At 45.0% G+C, this 20,938-nt stretch overlaps 1 protein-coding gene across 1 annotated transcript in view; it reads right to left on the bottom strand.

The window, feature by feature from the left end:
* Positions 1–20,938, bottom strand: part of LOC127444346 (receptor tyrosine-protein kinase erbB-4-like) — a 297,320-nt gene that overhangs the window by 9,789 nt on the left and 266,593 nt on the right. Inside the window, exons 21-25 of the mRNA XM_051703648.1 lie at positions 13,922–14,077; positions 13,545–13,620; positions 13,269–13,415; positions 4,104–4,201; positions 3,824–3,994 (exon numbers count right to left, since the gene is read on the bottom strand). Of these exons, the coding sequence (XP_051559608.1) occupies positions 3,824–3,994; positions 4,104–4,201; positions 13,269–13,415; positions 13,545–13,620; positions 13,922–14,077 (648 nt within the window). The remainder of the gene's footprint in view (positions 1–3,823; positions 3,995–4,103; positions 4,202–13,268; positions 13,416–13,544; positions 13,621–13,921; positions 14,078–20,938) is intronic.

Raw genomic sequence — 20,938 nt, 5'->3', positions numbered from 1 at the left:
CTATTTAAACACAAATAATGAAACCAGAGTATAATGTTTAATGTGTGTGTTCATGTATTTCATGTCTTTTATTTTGAAAAGTTTAGTTCCTGTTCCCTAGTCATGTGATGTCCTGTTTTCCCTCCATGTTCATGTGTCTTGTTTTCATTGGTTCATTGTTTAATTTTCTTGTTTAGAGTTCTGTTTGTTCATTGGTTTATGTTCTCCCATGTCCATGTATTTAAACCCTCATGTTTCCCATTGTCGGTTGTCAAGTATTGAATGTGATTATAGATGTTTAAGTCAAGCCACGTTTAAGTCAAGCCACGTTTAAGTCAAGTCAAGTCAAGTCATGTTCATGTTTATGTTTAGTTTAGTTTAGTTCAAGTGTAGTTAGGGTTTTGGATTTCACGTTTATTTAATTAATTGCACTTGGATTCTCACTTCATCATCATTGCCAATGCCAGCTACAACGTTACAGAATACTTGACCGACTATGAACCCAGCAATCCAGCTCCTCCGCCTACATCAGGGGAATCGTCCCCTGGAGGACTATATGGAGGACTATGTGGAGGACTTTTGCGCTTTGGCCTACCAGGTGGATTTTAATGAGGTGGCCCTCAAGGACTGTTTCCGATTTGGAGTCCCATGTCATGGCCGCCGCCGAGCCAGAGTCCCACGTCATGGCCGCCAAGCCAGAGTTCCTCGTCATGGTTGCTGAGCTAGCACCATCTTTTGCTCCATGCCTTGTCACAGCAAAGCCTCAGCCTTCTCCATGCCATGTCACAGCAACGCCTCAGCCTGCTCCATGCCATGTCACAGCAACGCCTCAGCCTGCTCCATGCCATGTCACAGCAACGCCTCAGCCTGCTCCATGCCATGTCACAGCTATGCCTCAGCCTGCTCCATGCCATGTCACAGCAACGCCTCAGCCTGCTCCATGCCACGTCACAGCAATGCCTCAGCCTGCTCCATGCCACGTCACAGCAACACCTCAGCCTGCTCCATGCCACGTCACAGCCATGCCTAAGTCTGCTCCACGCCTTGTCATAGCCACATTTCAGCAGTTGGACCTGGAGATGGTTTCCACCCTTGTACCCACCCTTAGTTCTCCTGTGCAGGCAAGGGGAACTTTTAACCCTCCAATCCCTCCTGGACCCTCCGAGCCCTGGATTCCGCCTTGGCCTGTCGGTCCCTCGACATCGCCTCAGCTCTGCATTCCCTCGGCTCCACTGTGGTCCTTCCGCCTGTCGGCTTTGCCGGGGTCCCTCGTCCCTCTGGCTCCTCCTTGGTCTGTCGGTCACCTGGCTCTGCCTTCGCTCTCCGATCCTCTGGCTGCGCATCATCCCTCCGATCTGTCAGCTCCACTGGGGACCTCCTTGCCTACGGCTCCACCTTGGTCCTCAGTCCCACCGGCTCTGCCTCAGTCTTCCGATCCCCCAGCTCCGCCTTGCTCCTACGAGCCTCAAGCACCACCTTGGTCCTCCCTGCCTCTGGCTCCATCCTGGCCCTTCGAGTCTTTGGCTACTCTACGGGTAGTTCCATGGTGTCGCCCTTCGAGTCTCTCACAACCCCACCTTCCACAGCTCCACCCCTCGAGCCTTTCAGGGCCCCACCTTCCATTGACTCTGCCCTGGTCCCATGCCCCATGCCACGCCCCATGCCTCAAGACACCCCTCCCACAGCTCCCTACAGACCTTTCGAACTATATCATGTTTATTGTGTGTGTTCATGTTTTGGGGCGTCAGAAGCCGCCCCTAGTGGGGGGATATGTAATGTTTAATGTGTGTGTTCATGTATTTCATGTCTTTTATTTTGAAAAGTTTAGTTCCTGTTCCCTAGTCATGTGATGTCCTTTTTTCCCTCCATGTTCATGTGTCTTGTTTTCATTGGTTCATTGTTTAATTATCTTGTTTAGAGTTTTGTTTGTTCATTGGTTTATGTTCTCCCATGTCCATGTATTTAAACCCTCATGTTTTGCATTGTCAGTTGTCAAGTATTGAATGTGATTGTAGATGTTCAAGTCAAGCCATGTTCAAGTCAAGTCAAGTCATGTTCAAGTCAAGTCATGTTCATGTTTATGTTTAGTTTAGTTCACGTGTAGTTAGGGTTTTGGGTTTCACGTTTATTTAATAAATTGCACTTGGTTTCTCATTTCATCGTTATTGCCTATGCCAGCTACAACGTTACACAGAGTTTGCAGTTCTGCTCCATATAGTGCTTAGTGCCACTGTGGCTGATGCTATTCTTCTCACCACAATTGTACAGAGTGGTTATCTGAGTTACCGTAGACTGTGTAAGTTCGAACCAATCTGGCCATTCTCTGTTGACCTCTCTCATCAACAAGGCATTTCCATCTACAGAAATGCCGCTCACTGGATGTTTTTTTGTTTTTGGCACCATTCGGAGTAAATTCTAGAGACTGTTGTGTGTGAACATCCCAGGAGATCAGCAGTTACAGAAATACTCAAACCAGCCCGTCTTGTACCAACAATCATCCATGCAATTATCTAATCAGCCAATTGTGTGGCAGCAGTGTAATTCATAAAATCATGAAGATACGGGTCAGGAGCTTCAGTTAATGTTCACATCAACCATCAGAATGGGGAAAAAATCATCTCAGTGATTTGGACCGTGGCATGATTGTTGGTGCAAGATGGTCTGGTTTGAGTATTTCTGTAACTGCTGATCTCCTGGGATTTTCATGCACAACAGACTCTAGAATTTACTCCGAATGGTGCCAAAAACAAAAAACATCCAGTGAGCAGCAGATCCGGCTGTGAATGAAAATGCCTTGTTTTTTCTGATTAACAGTTTATTGATTCACACAATTGACAAAGAAAAGCAAAACATATATTCACAAAATCAACATTTAACCCCCAATATTCCCTTTCCCCCTCCCAGACCCTAACCCCACCCTGACCCTCAACAAATATCCCTGTGGTCACACTTGAATATACACACACACACAAAAAAAAAAAAAAAAAAAAAAAAAAAGAAAGAAAATAATAATAATAATAAAAAAATAATCACACACATTTAAAACTACACTTCTCTCTCCACTGCCCCTCCCTGAGAGCCCTCCAAGAAGGCCAAGTAGCTGTTCCATTTTTTTTTTTAAATGAATCTAAATTGCCTAGCCTTCTACGTGACATTTCCTCGAATGCTGCCACCCTCCCCATCTCTATGCACCGCTCTTGAAATGAGGGCGCTCCAGCCGACTTCCATCCCCTAAGAACAATCTGTCTGCCACTGCTCTGTCTACACTTGCTTGGACTCAATTTTTTATATATTTATCCCCTATATTAATGACCGCCTCATCGCCTAAAATACAGAGTCTGGGGCAAAATTTAATATGAGTGCCCAATACGTCACACATAAAACTCTGAACCCTCAACCAAAATTCTTGGATCTTAACACACCACCAAAAAACATGGATTATGTCCCCATTTTCAGATTGCCATTGCCAGCAGGTTTCTATTCAGCTATAATAATAGCTTTTATCCTGCCTTCTCCTTATTACAGTACCTCAGTACAGTACAGAAAGTTTCTGATCACCCAATAGCCGTTATTGAGGTGTAAATGTGGGGAGTCATGTGTTCATGTGAATATCTTTTTGTCACACATTTGCAGAAGTTCAGAACAAGTCATTTTTGCAGCTTGGTTTCGATTAATGCTCTTTTTGGACAGGGGAGGAAGTTTTGTGTTCTGTCAGTCAAAGTTATAGTCCCCCCAAAAATGATTGACCCCTTTAAAAAAAAAAAGAAAAGAAAAAAAAACATGTCATTTGATTCCATCTTGTTTGTGACAGAGATTTTGGTGCCATGTGTGCCATGTTGCTTACTTGATTCGAGTCTACATGTGGGCGGGACGTATGGGAAGTGGAAGGGGCATTTAAGGAATGAGGAACCAAGTACTCCTCAGCATCCATCAGGTCATCCAGCTCCTTCTCATCTAGAAGACTCTGGAAGAACTTACTGTGGTTGGGGCTGGGCAGCTTCATGCGATCATCTCCCTGAGACAAAAATATCATAAATACTCTCAGTAAAGTGTTATCAACTTGTGGTTCAGGATCATTGTACTGAAAAAAAAAAAAATGAGCAGAGAAGTTTAGTAATTCTGACTTGTATGACGAGGTATCTCTGAGGGTCTCTTGCCATGCGGCTGAACTCTGCAGCAAGTTCTTTAAATCTAGGCCGACTATCAGCATCAATCATCCAGCCTGGAGGTGAAAACAGAGCAACACTGTGTCAGCAACAGAGCGAAGCAGAGTCCTTCTTTCTTACTACATGGTGTTTATTAAAATGCACACCAAAAACCATTGCAAGGGCTTTTTATGCGATGCTCACAATTTCCTTTTCTTTTTCATATCTAATGTGAAAAGAAACATGTACATCATCCTAGTAAATGTAAAGTAAGATTTATACTGTAGGAGAGAATGGCACTATTTACTCTTGTGAATATTTCTCAGGGTAGGTTTATTTTTTTAAAGTCAATTTCTGAATATGACTTCTGAATATGTCTCATAACCTCATAGTTACTGAGATAAAGCTCTTGTGACAACTTACCAGTGTAACAACCAGCCCCGGTCTTCCCTTTACGTGAAGGTGGTGTTGCATTTTCATATCTATTTATCATTTTAGATTGCCCAACTCACATTTGCTTGTTCCTACTTTCCTAATTTCATTTAATTTCCTTTTATTGCTGAATCATTACAAACAAGAAAAGCAATAAAATCGGAATTCATGTATTAATATTACACTCTCTAAGATGTTATAATTGCTACGCTGAATCAAATCATAAACAACAATGTCCAGTCAAATTTAACTAGTGCAAATAGGTCTAATCTCAATATCTTTTCTCTTGCTTTTGGAATTGACTGTGTCAAATCAGATTGTATGGGACTATATTGACAGCATATACACAATGCGTGTGCAAATGTGGTTTCCTATCTGTCACTCACTCGACGTTGTGTCGATGTAGTGACACTAGGAGTCACACTTGGGAGCCCCAAACACCTCTGATTTTGAAAAAAAGGCCAGTGGGAATTGGCGAGTGGAATTTGCATGCCACTCCCCCCGGACATACGGGTATAAAAGGAGCTGGCTCGCAACCACTCATTCAGATTTTATCTTCAGAGCCGAGCGGTTGCGTTCAGTGCACTGAATCCAATCTCGCTACTTTCACCTCAAACTGCTGGATCTTAAGGCACATTTCAGCGGCTTCTCCCCCTCTGCACCCGTGGAGTGCAGAGAATACCCCTGGAGGCTTCGGCAGAACAAAAGAGTATATTCAAAAAAGAGTATATTTTCTGACTAAAAAAGTGGCACTCATGGAACGTTTTTTTAAAGATGCCTTTCCGTTTGTGTATTATTCCTGGTTGCGGTCATTATCTCTCTGCTTCTGATGGCCACGATCGCTGTCTTACGTGTCTGGGCACTGCCCACACAGAGACATCGTTCGTGGATGGGTCCTCATTGCGAGAACATGACTATGGCAACGTTGCAGTTACGGCTTTCCTTCGTAAGAGGGCAAGCTACCCAGCGGCTCCCCACCTTGGTTCAATGGGAGCACCTCCGCCGGGTAACTCCCCATGAACCTCCCATTCCTCAGCACGCTCGCTTGCCCCGATCGGACTCTCGGATGAGACCGCCGGCTCGTCTCAGGGCGAGTTCGACCTCTTATTCGGAGCCCGGGAAGACGATGAGCTCTCGACTGCAGCATCGGAGAGCGGGTTCGTCCAGTCTGACGCTTCGGCTTCAGCTGGGCTTCCTCCTTCGGGTATGGTCGCCCAGTCTCAGGCCGACGTGGAGCTGACGGACATGCTTTCCCAGGCGGCCGTGAGCGTTGGCTAGAGTGGAACCCTCCACTCTTCCCCGAACCCTCGTGGCTCGATGATTGGTTCCTAGTCCCAGAGCGCCGCTCACGGCCGTGCCCCGCTCCAGTCCCTTTCTTCCCAGAGGTGCATGAGGAGCTGACAAGATTGTGGGGGGCACCTTTTACTACCCGATCCCGGACTTTCAGCTCCCCTGCTCTCACTACCCTCGATGGTGGGTCAGCCAGGGGGTATTCGGTGATCCCCCTGGTGGATAAGGCGCACTTGTGCCCGCAGAGCGCCGCCACCTGGCGCAGGCGCCTGAAGCTCCCGTCCAGGGCCTGTAGGTTTACGTCATCTCTGGCGACTAAGGCCTACAGTGCTGCTGGACAAGCCGCCTCCGCCCTGCACGCCATGACTCTCCTGCAGGTACACCAAGCCAAGGCACTAAAAGAGCTGCACAAGCGTAGTTCTGACCCGGGATTGATACAGGAACTGCGCTCGGCGACTGACCTCGCTCTCTGGACGACGAAGGTCATGGCACGGACTCTCAGGCAGGTAATGTCCACCTTGGTGTTCCAGGATCACCACCTTTGGCTCAACCTGGTTGTGATGAGAGAGGCTGACAAGGTGCGGTTCCTTGACGCCCCCATCTCACAGGTTGGCCTGTTCGGTGACACCGCCGAGGACTTGCCCCGGCCTGCCCCGGTGCGGCTCAAGACCCCGCACCCCGTCTGCTTGTCACCAAGGGTGTCCTCCTGCAGCAACAACACCGGCTCTGCCGCCATCCAACAAAAGAGCGGCTTTCTTGTTCCCTGGGTCACATATTCGGTGCACACAGCCGTCGTCATGACCGCTGCCCAATGTCCCATTTCGGCAGGTTCGGCGCTCCAGTGACAGGCCCCCCGCCCCTGGGCACCAAGCTGTGGCACAAACACTCCCACACCAGGTTGGTTCCGACGGACTGTGGGGACGATATTCCTCCTCCCCCCTCCCCAGCCAATCTTATGGTAGGTATCAGGAGCCAGGTAAGTGCTTCGATGTCCCTGGACTCAGCACGGCCATGGGGCTCGAGCCCTCTCGATGTGGCACCCCAGGCTCCGCCCTGCCGTGAGGCCCCACCCGCCTGTACGTCCAACGTGATTGTCCCCTTGGTCCCCCTTGCCCGGAGTTTGGACGCGTGGCTTGTGCTCTCCAACCCATCATGATGGCTGACCCGGACCATCCGACTTGGCTACATGATTCAGTTCGCCAGGCGCCCGCCCTGGTTCAGCACTGTCCATTTCACTTCGGTGAAGGGCGAGCATGCCGCTACCTTGCGTGCGGAGATCGCTACCCTTCTACGGAAGTGTGCGATAGAGCCTGTCCCTCCGGCCGAGATGAAGAGAGGGTTTTACAGCCCCTACTTCATCGTACCAAAGAAAGGCGGTGGGTTGCGGCCAATCTTGGACCTGCGAGTACTGAACCGGGCTTTTCACAGACTCCTGTTCAAGATGCTGATGCAAAAACACATTCTAGCGAGCGTCCGGCATTAAGCTTGGTTCATGGCGGTAGACCTGAAGGATGCGTACTTCCACGTCTCGGTTTTACCTTGACACAGACCCTTCCTGTGGTTTGCTTTCGAGGGCCGAGCATACCAGTATAAGATCCTCCCCTTCGGCCAGTCCTTGTCCCCTTGCGTCTTCACGAAGGTCGCAGAGGCAACTCTTACCCCGTTAAGGGAAGTGGGCATCCGCATCTTCAACTCGATGACTGGCTAATCCTAGCTCACTCTCAGGATGTGTTGTGTGCGCACAGGGATCTGGTGCTCACGCACCTCAGCCGGCTGGGGCTTCGGGTCAACTGGGAAAAGAGAAGCTCTCCCCAGTTCAGAGCATCTCTTTTCTCAGTTTGGAGTTGGACTCAGTCTCGATGACGGCGTGCCTCACGAACGAGCATGCATAGTCAGTGCTGAACTGTCTGAAGGCGTTCAGATGGAGGACAGCAGTTCCACTGAAACTTTTTCAGAGGCTCCTGGGGCATATGGCATCCTCAGCGGTGGCCACACTGCTTGGGTTGATGCATATGAGACCGCTTCAGCACTGGCTTCAGACTCGAGTCCCGAGATGGGCAAGGCACCACAGGACACATCACGTGGTCGTCACGCCGATTTGTTGCCGCCTCTTCAGCCCTTTCTACGGGCAGGGGTTCCCCTAGATCAGGTCTCCAGGCGCGTCGTGGTTACGACAGACGCCTCCAAGATGGGCTGGGGTGCCCTATGCAAAAGGCACACAGTCGCCGGCTTTTGGACTGGCCCATGGCTGCGTTGGCACATCGACTGCCTCGAGTTGTTGGCAGTACTGCTCGCCCTGCGGAGGCTCCGGCCATTGATCCAGGGCAAGCATGTGTTGGTCTGGATGGACATCACGGCGATGGTAGCGTACATCAACCGCCAAGGCGGCCTACGCTCCTGTTGCTTGTCACAACTCGCCCGCCATCTCCTCCTCTGGAGTCAGCAGCGCCTCAAGTCACTGCGAGCCACTCATATCCCAGGCGACCTCAACACTGCAGAGGATGCGCTGTCATGACAGGTTACGCTCAGGGGAGAGTGTTCGCTAAGGGGAGAGTGTTCGCTAAGTGGTGTTCTTCCCGATGCGAAGACCCCCAGAGATGCGCAGTCGGATCAGTGCTTTCCTTCCTGCAGGAGAGGCTGGAGGGGCGACTGTCCCCCTCCACCTCGAAAATGTATGTAGCCGCCATTTCGGCACACCACGATGCAGTAGATGGTAAGTATTTGGGGAAGCACAACTTGATCATCGGGTTCCTGAGAGGCGTTAGGAGGTTGAATCCCTCCAGACCACACCTTGTCCCCTCATGGGACCACTCTGTAGTCCTTTGGGGTCTATGGGGAGCTCCCTTTGAGCCCCTAGAGTCAGTTGAGCTTAAGGCACTCTCTTTGAAGACTGCCCTCCTGACTGCGCTCACTTCCATCAAGAGGGTAGGGGACCTGCAGACATTCTCTGTTAGCGAAACATGCCTGTTGTTTGGTCTGGGCTACTCTCATGTGATCCTGAGACCCGACCGGACTATGTGCCCAAGATTCCCACGACCCCTTTTAGGGATCAGGTGGTGAACCTGCAAGCGCTGCCCCGGGAGGAGGGAAATCCAGCCTTGGCGTTGCTATGTCCGATCTATTTGGATTGCACACAGAGCTTTAGATGTTCCGAGCAGCACTTTGTCTGCTTTGGTGGACAGCGGAAAGGGAGCGATGTCTCCAAACAGAGGATCGCCCATTGGGTCATTGACACCATCATGATGGCATATCACGCTCAGGACGTGCCGCCCCCTGTGGGGCTATGAGCCCACTCTACTAGGAGTGTGGCAGCCTCCTGGGCCCTGACCAATGGCGCCTCTTTGGCAGACATCTGCAGAGCAGCGGGCTGGGCAACACCCAACACCTTTGCGAGGTTCTATAATCTCCGGGTTGAGCCTGTCTCATACCGTGTATTGTCAGGTACGAGCAGGTAAGTTCCAGGACAGCTGGCCGGGTGTACCGCTTGCGCATAGCGCCTTTCCCCTCCCATGAGGTGAAGACATGCGCTTTTGACTCCCAGTCATGTTCACAAGTTGGGATCCCTGGATGACTTTCCTCCTTAGCCCTGTTGCAGACGAGTTTGCGGAGAAACTCACTGCCGGCCCAGTACATGTGCTAACTAAGCCCTGTACTGGGGTAGGTGCTCCACATGTTCTGGTTCCCCATAGGTGACCCCATGTGATATATCTTCCACTAAATCGTTTCCCTCTCAGTAAACTGTGTCTTCCATAAGCAGAGGTTCCTCTGCCCCATTCACCATGTTTGTAGAACTCCTCCCCCGTTGGGTACCATGGGACTTCTCCACATGACATACTTCCGACAAGACTCGGTAAGACCATGTGATGTATTTCCACTCAAAATACAAACCCCCCCCCCCCCCCGCGGGATGTGGTCTCCGCGGTGTCTTCCCCTTGGGAGTGACACCCCACCCCACCGACGTAGACACTTATGGCCCCCAGCTGGTAAACAAAATTCCACTCTTTTTGGGGAGAAAAAAGAGGAAAAGAGACCACGGCTGGGCTAGCCTGTCCCTACTTGTTGGGCAAGTCGACTTGTTCCCAAAGGACCATTCGACGCTCATAAGAGCATTGGGGGAGGTTACGTGATGGCCTGGTGCGCTGGCTATGTGGCACACAGCGGTCTGCCAGTCTCGCACCGCCAGTCCACGTAGCACAGTTCAGCTTATTGTGGCGTTTCATATAGGGACCCCTAGTGTCACTACATCGACACAACGTCGAGTGAGTGACAGATAGGGGAAGTCCTGGTTACTTTCGTAACCTCCGTTCCCTGATGGAGGGAATGAGACGTTGTGTCCCTCTTGCCACAATACTGAACTACCCGCTGAAATGGCAGGGACCTTGTCTTGGCTCCTCAGCACAAAACCTGAATGAGTGGTTGTGGCCAGCTCCTTTTATACCCATATGTCCTGGGGGAGTGGCATGCAAATTCCACTCGCCAATTCCCACTGGCCTTTTTTCAAAATCAGAGGTGTTTGGGACTCCCAAGAGTGACCCCTAGTGTCACTACATCGACACAACATCTCATTCCCTCCATCAGGGAACGGAGGTTATGAAAGTAACCAGGACGTTATATGGGTGAGAATATGATTGGGTTACAGCTTTTTACATTATACCTCATTTGCAACATATCAATGCAATACTGTATTAACGATTAATGTATAGTTTGCATTAAATACTTGCAGTGAAACTTGCTAGACTCAATCTAAAACTATTTTAAACAGCATTTTGGTAATTTTTCTATAAATATTATGCATGCAGGTTTTAGGACCTCATATTAATTGAAAGACCTTATATGTGTACTTTTAAAAATTCATGTTTCATGCCACAAGACAATTTAAAATGAACTAGTGAAAGCAAAAAAGTTATTAAATATGGTGAAAAACAAGTGAACTAAGATACATTCATATACATTTTAACCTAAAATCTTGATGTAGAATAACAAATGTTGATGGATATGCTATGCGCCAACTACCCAAATATATATTTTGAATGAATGGAATTACAATATTTTCCACTGATTTAGAGACTTATGTCTCTGCAGAACAAAAATGAGCTTTTCCCAATCAGTGGGCATTTTCAAATCATTGAGATTCCCTACTTTCTTTGGATAGTTTAGAAATGCCCATCCTGGTTTGGAAACGCCCACAGATTGGAAAACACCCATCATTGTTCTACAGAGACCTATACTTTAGAGGGGTCTGTCTGCATCCTGCAAGACTACTACAAGACACACCCACTACAAGGCATGCCCACTACAAATTACATCCCTTCAAATAACCAGCGAAACCCTGAAGTCTTGGGACAGTTGGATGCCACATTCATACACTGTTTGTTGTGTTTATTTGGAGTCCTACAGCATCCATACACCTACACCTATCCATAACTCTAAACCTAAACATAACCACAAAGATTTTAAAAATGAAACGTTTGTAAAATCATTAAATATACAGCAAATTAAAAGTTCTTTTGGACTGGGGGTCTTGGTAGCTTAGCGAGTATTGACGCTGACTACGAGCCCTGGAGTCGCGAGTTCGAATCCAGGGTGTGCTGAGTGACTCCAGCCAGGTCTCCTAAGCAACCAAATTGGCCTGGTTGCTAGGGAGGGTAGAGTCACATGGGGTAACCCTTTTTGTGGTTGTTATAATGTGTGGTTCTCGCTCTCAGTGGGGTGCATGGTGGTGAGTTGTGCGTGGATGCCGCAGAGAATAGCGTGGGCAACTGAGATTCGTCCTCCGCCACCCGGATTGAGGCGAGTCACTATGCCACCATGAGGACTTAGAGTGCATTGGGAATTGGGCATTTCAAATTGGGAAGAAAAGGGGAGAAAAATTTATTTTTTTTGGACTAAATCATACCGCTTTATCACTAGGTGTCGACAGTGAGGAGAAATTTTATGAAAGCGAAGGAAAAGAAGCTAAGTTAAGTTAATAGGCTAACCGATTAGCTTGTAAGCTAACTGAAGAAAACAGAACAGATAAATATTTATCTTACCATTTATATATATATATATATATATATATATATATATATATATATATATATATATATATATATATATATATATTATTGAACAAGCAGAAATTGTACAAACACCTTCAGAAATAGAGTAAAGAGCACTTTACATTTATCAAGTAAGTTCAGTTTACCATTACTGTATAGCTTCCATTTAATAATATGATATGTGACATACATATAATTTAAAAGTTATTCTTTTTCAGAGTTAAAAGAAAATGAATCATACAACGACTGCATGGGATTTACAAAGTTTTTGTAGCTAATAGAATCACTTGATGATCCAAGAGGGGCATTACGTGTAGTGGGCGTGTTGTGAAGTGGGTGTTCCTTGTAGTCTTGCGGGATGCAGACAGATATACTTGGGGTGATTCTCATTTCTAAAATTGTACATCCTCTTTCCCTTTTCTTGCTTCTTTTCCTTGCTTCCTAGCTACACCCAATTAAGAAATGAAGAAAGGATCCAAGGAAAGGAAACGAGGACGGAGGAATCAAAGCAAGACTGATTTGTAAATTGAAATGTCCTGCTCACTCACGCGTCACTTCAGGGTGCATTTTTGTACAGCTGCAGTACCTCGGTGCGCTTGCCGTTATGTTACTGAAACTTTATTATTCATTTATTCATAATACATCCAATTCATTCAAGATGCACTGTTGAAGTCAATTATGATTTATTTAAAATTTAAATTTGATACATGAATTAAAACGATTTTGTCAGATGTGAAGAGGGAGGAGAATTAATACGTGCATCAGGTGCTTCGACCTAAAAGTCTTCCGCTCAGGATGCTCCTGTGTTGCCTCCTTCATCATGGCGGACTTTGATCAGTTTCCAGGTCACAGGCTGAATGACGGAGGAGCGAGGAAATGAGGATGCACAATTTAGGAAATGAGAAGCACCTTTATACTTGCTAACTTCTGCACGCACAACCTCCCCTCCATGCCACCAGAGGTCATTGTCACCTGAATTCTAGGACTGTGTCACATGCTTTTCTGTACTTCCTGTTTGGTATCTTAGTGCACGTTTTTATTTGTGTTTGCAAAGTATTGTTAGTATCTTGCTGCAATTCAGAGCGTTCTGGTTTCGTGACTTTATGATATGGATACCTTGTCTTTTGCTGCTGATTTGGATTTGTTTGCCTGTGTGTTTTTGAACTACCTGATCTTACTGTATCTTTTGATTATTCTCTTTGAATTGTGTTTTGGACTGTTTATTATTTATTCTTTTAAAACTCTGCACATGGATGCTGAACCCGGGTCTCAGCCTGATCCTTTACATCCACATTTTCGCCAATAAAAACACATTTTGTGTTGTTTATAGTTTACTTTATGCTATATTTAACAGATTAGAATGTCCCAGAATACCACTCACATTTCACCATGACCATGTAGACATCTATGGTGCAGATGGGAGGCTGGGGCAAACGCTCGCCCTTCTCTAAGATGTCTGGAATCTCACGTGTGGGAATTCCATCGTAAGGTTTTCCTCCAAATGTTATTAATTCCCAGATAGTCACCCCTGAATAAGGAAAAATAATTACAATACATTACATATAGTGTATTTATAGATATACATTTATAAGTATATAGTTTAGTGAAAAGCACCCTAGCTGAACATCATTTATCAAAAGCATGGTGTATAATTTACCATAGCTCCATATATCACTCTGGTGTGTGAACTTCCTGTAGTGAATACACTCCAAGGCCATCCACTTGATGGGCATCTATAATAGATTCGTAAAACTTGTTTTTAGAAATCATGAATTTCAACAACAAACAATAATTATTTTAGGTGATTAACTGATTATGGGACATATACTTTAGAAATGTAATAGAGTTGCATGATCTAGAGTGGCTCATAAATCAGGAATTAGTGTGTATGTTGAATTTTAATTTAATTTAATTTTTTTACTTATTTATTTGACATGATTTTGCTCTAAACTGAACTTGTGCTAAACTGCTTTCCAATCTACATCCTTGTCAGTGATGGTGAGAATTAGCATATTCAATGTTTCAGACACTGACCTTGCCTCCATCTGCACTGTACTCCTTTTCACCGGTATCCAGCAATCGAGCAAGACCAAAGTCAGTGATTTTAATGTGGTTTGGAGATTTCACCAGGACGTTACGGGCAGCCAGATCTCTGTGCACCAATCGCCTCTCCTCCAGATACATCATACCCTACATAAAGAAGAAATCTGAGTTAAAGTAAAACAATGTAACGATTGTTATTTGAACTAGCAGTGTAAAGCTGCTTTGGAACAATTTATATTGTAAAAATCACTTCAAAAATCCAATTTAATGTAATTTAATTTAAATATATTAGAGGAAGACATGATGAATTACATTTCAGTATGCAAATAAATGTAAGAAAGTAGACCAATCGCAATTTGGAATATTACAACGACGACAGAATTTCATCAGTTTTCATTACATGTTGAATGCTAAACATTTTATAAATATAAATCACTGAGAGATTTATAAATTTTAATCATACATTCTTTAAAAAAAAATAAGCAGACAACAAACAGACAAAACAAAGTTTGAATGGAGTCTACACGTTAACCACTTCAGAGTGAATTAATTGCAAGTTTAATACCTTAAGGAGTTAGAAAAAAAAAAGAAAAAAAAAAAACAGAATGTTTGATGAATTTCAATACAGCGCAGCCTTGCAAATCCTGTAATTACAGTGAGGCCATATTCAACTGATTTTGCCCCCACTTCCCCTTTGTCTCATACAGTATAGTCCAATGTTCTGTGAATACATCAGGGATTTAAATGTGGGCCTGTCACCTTAGATTCTCCTCTTAAAAGACTGACTGTAACTAAGTGGGACATCTAATCAAGATTTGATAGCATCTCCTTATTTCTCTTACTCATGTTAACTCCCATTATGGTGCTTTTGGGTCAATGTGCATTAATACTTAGCTCAGTACCTCTTCAGATGTTTGCCTATGATTTATGGCTTTATGTTAATCTTCAATTAAAATGCAAGTTCCTGGCCTTTGGGAGGAGAGAGGAGAACAGAGGTGTGCTTGAGGGGGCTGGTAAATCTTTGCATATGCTTAAAGAAAATCACTGACAGTTTGAATGATTGTGTAGCATCTGCTACAGGGTCATGAAGCTCTGGGAAACAGTCCTGGAGGCTCTCTCTGGGCAGAGCTGAATAGAGGCATGGTAGAAAGGACCAAAGCTGTGGATCCTGGCTGCATGTTGGCACGATAGAAGACTACAACACAAGAATGGACCAGTGGGCTGATGAGGCTGCCATTGGCAGCCATATTGGTTACATCCCCGGGCAGCTATTTTCTAGTCATGCAAGTACAAATCTTTTAGCTTGATTGAAAAAAAAAAAAAAAAAAAAAAAAAAATCCCATAGGGGTATAGATTTTTAACAATAACCTTTAAAGACAGACCTACTGTGAACTACAAAGTTGTTAATCCATGGTATTTGCTTTGGTTGATGCCATCAGTCCAAGTTATTCAAGTTAATAAAAAAATAATAATAAAAATAAATAAATAATGCATTAAATATCTTGCTAAAATGATCCACCAATCATATAACCTTGGCAAACAAAGCACGCCAAAAAGAGCTTTGCATCAACCAAACTCCCTTGACGCACTGTAAATGACACAATCGAGTCAGTCTACCTACACTCTCAAACTACTTATTTTTATAAATAAAACTAATTTGCAATACAGTTAAAATATATTGCTTCCAAACTTATAATCAACAACTTTAAATTAATAGTTTTACATTTTTACATAGTTTTTAATTCAATTGCGGCAATTTCAATGCTTCATGGGATTGTAGTTACTTCCCCCATTAAAGATGTTAAGTACTGTACAGTCTTGAAACTTAGACTTTTTATTTGTTTTATTTATTTATTTTTTCTAATTATTTTTTACTTCAAATCAAAGTTTGTAATGTTGTGATTCACCTCGGAGCTGGTTGGTTTGGTTCATGGCAAAGACAGACTAGGACAACAACAGCAAGAAACTGCAAATGGACTGTCAAATGCCAGAAGGCAGTGTTCTCAGACACATCAGTGGCATGCATTTGTAGTGTATATGCACGTTATTACGCCATGCAGTAGTGTGTGTGTGTGTGTGATAATAATCCACTCACTGTAAAGTTGTGTAAACACACACATGCTGCACATGTACACACATGAACAGACATACTGTACATGCACACATACATGATGCAACACACAAGCAAACCTGTATATGCACACTGAAAAGAAACAACAAACATTCAAATACACAATGGTTTTACTATCAAAGCTGTCTACAAATGGGTTTTCAGAAATGTTTTCAGTTCATTAGTATTCTTTTTCTGTCTTTCACATCAACACAAAAGCATACTGTACATACCTGCCACACACAGCTAAGAAGGTTGTAGATAGCGGACACACACACACACACACACACGCACACACACGCATGCGCACACACATGTTGGTGCAGCTATCATTACGAGGACTCTCCACAGACATACATTTTTTTATACTGTTCGAACTATAGATTCTGTCCCCTAACCCTGACCCTACCCCTAAACCTAACCCTCACAAAAAACTTTCTGCATTTTTACATTTTCAAAAAAACATCATTTAGTATGTTTTTTAAGCAATTTCAATTATGGGGACACTAGAAATGTCCTCAAACCACATTTATAACATAATACCCTTGTAATTACCAGTTTGTAACCCAAAAAAATGTCCTTGTAAATCACTTAAACCTGCCCAACCCCCCCCCCCCCACACACACACACACACACACACACACACACATACCTGGAGATACTACTACAGCATATTTGAGATAAGAAATTGCAATTTTAGAAATGCATTGGATCTCTTTAGCCAAGATGCTGTCTTTGTCATATTGCTGTAATTTGGTTAATAGTTCAGTCAATATTAAAGTATTAAAAGAGCTATTAGTGTCACATTTGTTTTTTTTTTCTCACAGGTTTGATTGGTTTTAGAAAGTAAATTCAAAGTAAAGTAATTAGTAATCAAATTACTTTCCAGATGAAGTAATTGGTAAAGTAATATAATTACAATTTGTACAAAAGTAATTAGTAATCAGTAGTGGATTACTTATTTGAAAATAACTTACCCAGCACTGCTCATTTTGTGCTCAGATTGAAATGTAATTGTTCAATACTATAATAAGTTAAATAATTTAAAAGGTTAGGCTAATTATAATTTAAATGAATTTATATCTATTTACATTCAATAAATAAAATACATATTATACATTGTAAATACAATGAATAAAAAGTCACATTGATTAATTAAATGCATTAAATTAAAATAAATAATAAATAAATACAAAATTGTATTTTTTAAATAATTATTATAGTTAGTATTATAAATCAAATAGTCTATTTTAATTATACATTTCACAAAAATTACCTCCTCATACTTGAATCATAAAATCCTGTACAGTTTGTGTGGGATTGAGTCATTGCTGCTCAGAGCTATTTAAACAGCAGTCTGGGAATATATGTTTACAAATGTGTGTGTGTGTGTGTGTGTGTGTGTGTGTGTATGTGTGTGTGTGTGTGTGTGTGTGCTCAACTAAAGTAATCTGAGAAATGCACGTGTATAAATAATCATTACAAAATCAAAGTTTTGTTTGACTTCTACTGTGTAAATGTCAATTTTCAGGACAATTAGACAATGAGAAAATTGGTATCCTGCAAACATGTCAATGAGTGATTAAAGTCAAAAATAAGAAAGAGAGCAACCAAGAGAGTGAGATAGAAACCAAGAGAGTGTAAAATTCACAGTCATACACAGAAATCTAATTTCTCATTTCCAGTGTTGGGTGTAATGCGTTACAAAGTAACACATTACTGTAATCTGATTACGTTTTGCAGTAATGCAGAAATGTAATGCGTTACTTAAAATTAAGTAATCTGATTACAGTTACAGACATGAATAAAATTACTTGGATTACACATTTATTGCTAAAACAATAATAATAATTAAGAAGAATGCATTTTAAAATGTATTACATTTTAAAATGCACTCTAACAAACCACCATAGCATAAAGGACACAAATCAAGGCGAAGGCAGATGAGTGAGTGGCGTTACTATGGATGCAGTGGAGTGTAGTTGTTTATTCAAACTGAAAACGGAAGTAAAGCGTTTCAAGATTTCATGCGCTCACAATCAATCTCAGTGAGCTGTGTGCCAGCATGCTCCCCAGTCTGGGAATTTATGTTTACATGCATGAGTCATACAAAAGCTGAGTCAAGAACATTGTGCTAAAATACATTTTCTCTCTGATACTGAGGTAGACATTTAAGCATCCCTAATACAACTGTTTTCAGAGCCTCTGTTGCACACTTATAGTAGAAAGGCAACTGTATTGTATAGATTAGCTTGAGTTATTCACAAATTGTAAGACATAATTGCTCTGCTCCAAAACCTAGTGAGCTTCCTTGCTGTCTACTGCCTACATAGGCAGCTGCCTTCTAAGGCAGCTTCCTTACTGAAATGGAATCTTGCAGGTAAGTGATTTGGAGCACTCTACACAGGCAGCAAATCCACATGACACACATCACATTAGGGTTTCACCGATACCAAAATTTTGCCTTCGGTATGATACAAGCCCTGGAAGCTTGTTATCGATACTAAATTGTAACTTTGACAACAAATAAATAGCCTTAGATTACTTATGAAATTACACAGAAAAGGACTTGATTAAACGAACTGCATAAGGTCTTGCAGTTACAAATCTTGTTCCCTATCTGTCACTCACTCGACGTTGTGTCGATGTAGTGACACTAGGGGTCACTCTTGGGAGCCCGAGACACCTCTGGTCTTTGATAAAAGGCCAATGAAAATTGGCGAGTGGTAGTTGCATGCCACTCCCCCGGACGTACGGGTATAAAAGGAGCTGGTATGCAACCACTCATTCAGATTTTCTCTTCGGAGCCGAACGGTCAATGTTTACTGAGCTGACTGTTCATTCACCTCTGCTGGATCTGACAGCGCATTTCAGCGGCTTCTCCCTCCTCTGCACTGGTGCACTGCAGAGAATGCCCCTGGGCGCTTCGGCAGAAAAAAGAGAGTATATTTTTCTAAAAGAGTATATTTCTCTAAAAGAGCAGCACACAAGGAATGTCTTTTTAAAAATGCATCTTTTTAAAGATGACTTTCCGATTGTGTGTTATTCCTGGTTGTGGTCGTTACCTCTCAACTTCTGACGGTCCCGATCGCTGTCTTTTGTGTCTGCGCGCGACCCACGCGGAGACAGCGTTCATGGATGGCTCATGTTCTCACTGCGAGAACATGACCATGGCAATGTTGCGGTCGCGGCTTGCTTTCGTAGGTCCTTCTACCTATGGGTATGAGGCCAGCGCTGCTAGCACTTGGGGCGATTTGGGGACCCCAATGGGACCACCTCCGCCGGGTATCCCCCCACGGACCTCCCATTCCCCAGCACGCTTGTCTACCCCGATCGTGCTTCCGGATGAGTCCGCCGGCTCGTCTCACGGCGAGTTTGACCTCTTGTTCGGAGCCCGCTAAACTGATGAGCTCTCGAGCGCAGCATCGAAGAGCGGGCTCGTCCAGTCGGATGCAGAAGTCTCAGCTGGGCTTCCCCACTCAGGTGCGGTTGCCCAGTCACAGGCTGATGCGGAAATGACAGACATGCTTTCCCGGGCAGCCGTGAGTGTCAGGCTAGAGTGGAACCCTCCACTCTCCCCTGAACCCTCACGGCTCGATGATTGGTTCCTGGGCTTGTGGTGCCGCTCAAAGCAGCCACGCCCCGCTCCAGTTCCTTTCTTCCCAGAAGTGCATGAGGAGCTGACAAGATCGTGGGAGGCACCTTTTACTGCCCGGTCCTGATTTTTCAGCTCCCCTGCTCTCACTACCCTCGATGGCGGGGCAGCCATGGGCTATTCAGCCATTCCCCTGGTGGATAAGGCGCTCGCGGTGCACCTATGCCCGCAGAGTGCCGCCACCTGGCGCGGATGCTCTCGCACCTCAGCCGACTAGGGCTTTGGGTCAACTGGGAAAAGAGCAAGCTCCTCCCAGTTCAGAGCATCTCTTTTCTCGGTTTGGAGTTGGACTCAGTCTCGTAGACGGCGTGCCTCACGAACGAGTGTGCACAGTCGGTGCTGACCTGTTTGAAGGCGTTCAAACAGAAAACAGCGGTTCCACTGAAACTCTTTCAGAGGCTCCTGGGGCATATGGCATCCTCAGCAGTGGCCACTCCACTCGGGTTGATGCATATGAGACCGCTTCAGCACTGGCTTCAGACATGAGTCCCAAAATGGGCATGGTGCCACGGGACACATCGCGTGGCCATCACACCGATCTGTCACCGCCTCTTCAGCCCTTGGACCGACCTCACATTTCTACGGGCAGGCATTCCCCTAGAGCAGGTCTCCAGGTGCATCGTGGTTATGACAGATGCTTCCAAAACGGGATGGGGCGCTGTACGCAACTGGCACGCAGCCGCCGGCTTATGGACGGGCCCGTGGCTGCGTTGGCACATCAACTGCCTCAAGTTGCTGGCAATTCTGCTCGCCCTGCAGAGGTTACGGCCGTTGATCCAGGGCAAGCACGTGTTAGTTTGGACAGACAACACGGCATTGGTAGCATATGTCAACCATCAAGGCGGTCTGCGCTCCCGTTGTATGTCACAACTCGCCCGCTGTCTCCTCCTCTGGAGTCAGCAGCACCTCAAATCACTGCAAATATCCCGGGCGACCTCAACACTGCAGCGGATGCGCTGCCACGGCAGGTTACCCTCAAGGGAGAGTGGAGACTCCACCCTCAGGTGGTCCAGCTGATTTGAAGTCGATTCGGACAGGCACAGGTAGACCTGTTCGCCTCCCAAGAATCCTCCACTGCCTGCTCTGGTATGCCCTGACCGAGGCACCTCTCGTTAGACACGCTGGCACACATCTGGCCCCCTGGACTTCGCAAATATGCGTTTCCCCCAGTGAGCCTACTTGCACAGACCCTGTGCAAGGTCAGTGTTAGTCCTGATAGCACCCTACTGGCCCACTCAGACGT

The sequence above is a fragment of the Myxocyprinus asiaticus genome, chromosome 7, assembly GCF_019703515.2.
Source record: "Myxocyprinus asiaticus isolate MX2 ecotype Aquarium Trade chromosome 7, UBuf_Myxa_2, whole genome shotgun sequence".
Lineage (NCBI taxonomy): Eukaryota > Metazoa > Chordata > Actinopteri > Cypriniformes > Catostomidae > Myxocyprinus > Myxocyprinus asiaticus.
This window is presented reverse-complemented; position numbering and strand designations above follow the sequence as displayed.